The 5,497-nt window shown below is 35.6% G+C and overlaps 1 protein-coding gene across 3 annotated transcripts in view; it reads left to right on the top strand.

Annotated features, from left to right (window-relative positions):
• LOC106461508 overlaps window positions 1–5,497 on the top strand; it is a 49,586-nt gene that overhangs the window by 17,834 nt on the left and 26,255 nt on the right. For all 3 annotated transcript variants that reach the window (XM_022388481.1, XM_022388482.1, XM_013921330.2), the window contains exon 2: window positions 4,827–5,046. In XM_022388481.1, the coding sequence (XP_022244189.1) occupies window positions 4,827–5,046 (220 nt within the window). The remainder of the gene's footprint in view (window positions 1–4,826; window positions 5,047–5,497) is intronic.

Below are 5,497 nucleotides of genomic sequence, written 5' to 3'. Positions count from 1 at the left end.
AAAATAAAGGAATATGGATGTACATTGGGATGGACACTCTATCTCGGTAATTCTAAATCTCTGATCTGAAATACCCCTTGTACGTAATGGCGTTGGAAAATAAAGGAATATGGATGGACATTGGGAACTAGGACCATCGAGAAAGAGACCTGCAATAGGTTATACCCTATCTTTTGAAGCAACACTTGTAACAGGTGAGCATTCTCGAATACAAAGAGCAGTGACAGAAGTCGTCCATGTGCTCCAGGCAACAGTACGCAACATAATCAAAAAGGATATCCGACTGGAAGAACGACTCAAGGCAAGTGTGCAGAAGTTTCTATTCCAAAAGAAGCCATACCGGTTAATGTTTCTGTGCGATCAGACTGTTGAAACAGCCACTGGAAAACCGAAGTTCTCGTACAGTAGATATGTCATGGAAATAAAGCAGGGAGTAGTGGTATTGATTTGACTTCGCTGTCTTACCAGTAAGCTAGCTATTTGCAATGGAAACTAAGCTGAAGAGCTATTGCCCTCATGTACAGCCGTTAGATAAAGCTGAGTGTTTTGTGTTTTGAATGAGAGGTTGATATAATTGCGTTGTTATAAATATCAAGTTATATTATCATGAACCACCGTGTGAGGGCGTATATGAAAGTTTCACAAGAATGTGACTGAACTACGAAAAGTCCCTTGGGGGGGGCAACGGTAAATCTACGGTCTTACAGCGCTAAAAGCTGCGGTTCGATTCTCTTCAGTGGACACAGCAGATAGCCAAGTGGCTTTGCTCTAAAAACAACAAACAAACTGGACGATAAAAAAGAATATAAACATATGTTTGAAAATCGTAGTTCCAAATTATACTCAACACTTTATAATCATTATTCCAGATACGATTTTGTTTATTCTTTGTATAGGATGCTGGTATACGAGTTTAGTTAAGGGGTGAACAATAAAACTTTTAATTTTCATACTCTTACCAGTAATATTTTTCAAAACATACTGATGTAGCGTCAGAGTTTCAATACATTTACAAAACTGTCCTTGTATCATTAAGGGTGAAATATTTGTGGGTCTTAGTGTATTCAAAGTTTGAAAAGCTACAAGGAAGCGAAGGCCTGTAACAGGGTTTTAAAGCTACAAGGAAGCGAAGGCCTGTAACAGGGTTTTTATAAACTTCCTTTCTAATCCCAATAATTGGCGTAAAAGTGAAGACAAATTATACTCGTAAGCAATGGTACTATATCTTAATGTTAGTTACCGGAGGCGAGGGTAGAACAGAGGGTGAAAATAGGACGTTGTTCCGAAGCGCTGATAGTAACTATAACCTATATTATTATCACTGAGGTTTATCTTATGTTTTATATGTTACTAGCTGACAGTGCTCGTTAAGGAAGCAAAAACTGTATAAAGGACAATGTTACCCTTCATCTTTTGTTTTGTTATTAAATCCCTACTGACCTCATTAGACGCCAATTGTTGCACTCTGTTTTGATGCGAGTATTTATTGTAAAAATACAAATTTTAAATGTTTGGTATGTTGAACATAACATGTGGAAAAAGTCTTATTCACAAAATTTTCTAAATATTTCGCGTTTGAAGCATATGTTGAATGCATAGGGTGCATATAACCAACTGGCTTTGGTGTTTTTGGATTTTTTCACTGAAGTTATCAATGGAGAATTTCTTAGACATGGGCTAATAGGGTCTTTAGTAACATCGGCCGTGTAAAGGATATAGAAATATCTAAAGACTCTGTCTTCCCTATGTTTGCTAATGGGATGCCAAATGGGAGACTCGATCCTATTCAAATTAGTATGTACTGGTTGATACTCATAGTCTTATCCAGAGTTTTCTTGATGCACATTTTTTTTTGCCATTTAGAGAAGTGCGATCGTTTCTCGTTCATGTGCACACGACCATTGACTAAGTTGTGTTTGTTTTCTATGTTGAATAACTAAATTATTTTAATTTTTACCGTGAAAATTGTGTTGTTGTTTTTGCTTTCTTTATTCAGGTCATAATTCACTGTAACTGTGTAATACATTTTCTGCTGAACTTCTAATTAGAGTAGATGCTACTTTTACCTTTAAAACACAGTGCACTTGCGAATACCACACGTGCAGTATCTATGATAAAACAGAGGATTAGGGTTTTATATATTACCTAGTTTAAGTCAAAAACATATATTCCTATTTTACAGTTTGCATAGATAAAAATAATTGAAAAAGAGTTGTTAAATAAAACAACGTACAATGGTGTTTCAGCGAATTAGGAAGATCATGATTTATTTTTATGGGCACGAAGACAAATCTTCATAAGAAAATACGTTTTATGTACTTTTTAAATAAATATATTCTCAATTAAGTTTACACTGTTACAGTTGTTCTTGATTAGAGGTCTATGTTTAATGTCACATTAATTTCCTAAATTCTTTTGCCACTAGTTAGATATAATGTATCTCATTTCCCCACCCCGTCATTTTTTTACTACTTTAATTACATTTGTTTATATCTTGGATCTTGGGAGTAAGTTATTTTGAAAGCCATTCAAAGCTGATTTTACATTTTTAATTATTAAACTTTCCAAAAGTGTGCATATAGAACTTTCATCTATACATTCATGCCACTAATATAAAGGGTACTTGCACTGGTTAAGGATAAAGCAAAACATTCGTCTTTTTTTTTAGCCTGGAGAAGGGTAATAAGCATGCATATCTTACACATAATTAACAAACTTAGTAAACAGAAAAACTTACCGTAGTTTTATTTGTTCTGTTTTATTTTGGCTACAAAACTATAGTATTGTTTGAAAGAATACGGAACCATCCAGTAGTTTGGAAACAGGGATGTTTTTGCATATAAGATTAGAATAAACACTCGTAATCAAATTACAGGTTATAATAGTAATCAGTGTTCCCTATAAGCTGCGCGACGGCACAACAACCAATCAAATGCCGCGCACTTCATTATTCGAACCGCGCACATCCTCAATAAAATAATAATATAAAAAAAAAACTGGTAGCGCACGTCTGCACATTACTTTGATACTGGTGCATGTGAAAAAATTCATTCCGCACATGGATTAAAAATACTAGAGGGAACATTGATAGGAATACATCAATAATAAGTTGTTGTACCATTGGGCACGTATAACTGTAACCATGATGTAATTATAGTGATACGTCAATAATAAGTTGTTGTACCACTGGGCACGTATAACTGTAACCATGATGTAATTATAGTAATAAGTCAATAATAAGTTGTTGTACCATTGGGCACGTATAACTGTAACCATGATGTAATTTTAGTGATACGTCAATAATAAGTTGTTGTACCACTGGGCACGTATAACTGTAACCATGATGTAATTATAGTAATAAGTCAATAATAAGTTGTTGTACCATTGGACACGTATAACTGTAACCATGATGTAATTATAGTAATAAGCCAATAATAAGTTGTTGTACCATTGGGCACGTATAACTGTAACCATGATGTAATTATAGTGATACGTCAATAATAAGTTGTTGTACCATTGGGGCACGTATAACTGTAACCTTTGTCCTCAACAACTTTGCATATTCATGACACTCTATCAGTCAGTTTACCAAAATATTCATGTGGTAGAACAATCTAGGATTTATGAATGTAATACCACAGTTGTGTTACATCATGTGACGTCTTAATGGTTTCACATACTTGTCGATTACATCTCTCACGGCCCCCAGTGGTACAGTGGTACGTCTCCACTAGAAACCAGGTTTCAATATCCGTGGTGTGCAGAGCACAGATAGCCCATTGTGTAGTTTTGTGCTTAACTTCAAACAAACATCTCTCAAGAGTTTAATAGGTGAGAACATGGTGACTGTGGTGGACAAATCACGTTTTGTTCCTTACCTTCTGTGGCTTAGATGCATGCTTATGGTCATTATTCTGTTGGAAAATGAAACCTTGGACATCAAGTATAACTCCAGGAGCACTGCACGGTTTTGTAGGATAGTGAAATAATTCTATTTTCTACATTGTATCCGCCATTTTCTAACTGTCCTGATCTGTTTGTTGCCAAAAACAGCTCCAAACCATGACATATTCATCTCTGTACTTAACTGTAGGAAGTATACAGAATATTCCCTTTGTAATTTGCGAGATTGGTATCAAGTTACATTTTAGTCACTAGAAACTAATGTTAAGTGAATGTAATCAGATTTTGATTGCATCCTTCTGTGTCCAGTTACGTAAATTAATATTTAATACTATTATAATCAATAAAGTGAGTTACACTTGGGTTTATTTTCGTATCTTCTCGGAACTTGCAGTATTATAGAAAGCTTCAGTTAGCCGCATTATCTATTATCAGTCTTGCTGTGCTGATGTTATTTGGTGTGGCAGTGTTTCGTTTTGAAAGATAAATGCTGTTTAGAACCGTAGTTGCAGACAGACACAGACAAAATATAAACTGTTGTCGAGAACGTATCCAGAAAATCATCCTAGCTACTCCATTATCAAACGTATATTAATTAGTTGTTTTTATATCTTAAAATCAAAAACTGTTTCGTATATCAGTGACGATTGTGGTATTGTTATTCCTTGAATGTAAATTACAAATGCTGGAGTAATTAAACGATGGCTTTTAGCCTTAATGTATACTTTTCATTCAGGTAGGCTTAACTCGCATCAGGCTTAATTAGCAACTTGTTAACAGACTGTGATTGTCCATTATGTATCTGTGTTAAAGACTTACCACTCGAATAACAAGAAAATTAAGCACTTCGTGTCTTTAGTATATAGTGACTCAAAAAATCTGAATAGTTAACATAAGTAATTGGAAACTTTCTTTCTTTCCAGGCACTATTAGTAGTGATATCACGTTATATGCTCCGTTTAACTGGGGAGGATTACAAGGAAATGTTACGTTCTTTCAAGAAACTCCGGAAAGTGAGGTTGTTATTTCTATTCACCTAATACCGAAGACCATCGAACCTAAAGAATATCGATGGGGTGTGTATGCGTTTCCTGTTGCTTTTGACGAAAGTGAAGCATGTTCGACTAAAAATCTCGGTAGAACGTAAGTGAAATTCAGTTTAAATAGATGAATACATTCTCATTAATGTACGTAATACTTTCAGTTCAATAAGTTTGTTTTCTCATCTTGAAAGAGGCCCCGGCATGGCCAGGTGGTTAGGGCGCTCGACTCGCAATCTGCGGGTCGCGGGTTCGAAACCTCGTCACACCAAACATGCTCGCCCTTTCAGCCGTGGGGACGTTATAAGATGACGGCCAATCCCACTATTCGTTGGTAAAAAGAGTAGCCCAAGAGTTGGCGGTGGGTGGTGATGACTAGCTGCCTTCCCTCTAGTCTTACACTGCTAAATTAGTGACGGCTAGCGCAGATAGCCCTCGTGTAGCTTTGCGCGAAATTCCAAAAAACAAACAAACATCTTGAAAGAAGAGAATGTAAGTTTGTTCATTCATATTATAAGCCTGAAAAAGTCTAATGAACGAATAATTTTTTTTCT

This window comes from Limulus polyphemus, unplaced genomic scaffold (assembly GCF_000517525.1).
Source record: "Limulus polyphemus unplaced genomic scaffold, Limulus_polyphemus-2.1.2 Scaffold974, whole genome shotgun sequence".
In the NCBI taxonomy this organism is placed as follows: domain Eukaryota; kingdom Metazoa; phylum Arthropoda; class Merostomata; order Xiphosura; family Limulidae; genus Limulus; species Limulus polyphemus.
This window is presented reverse-complemented; position numbering and strand designations above follow the sequence as displayed.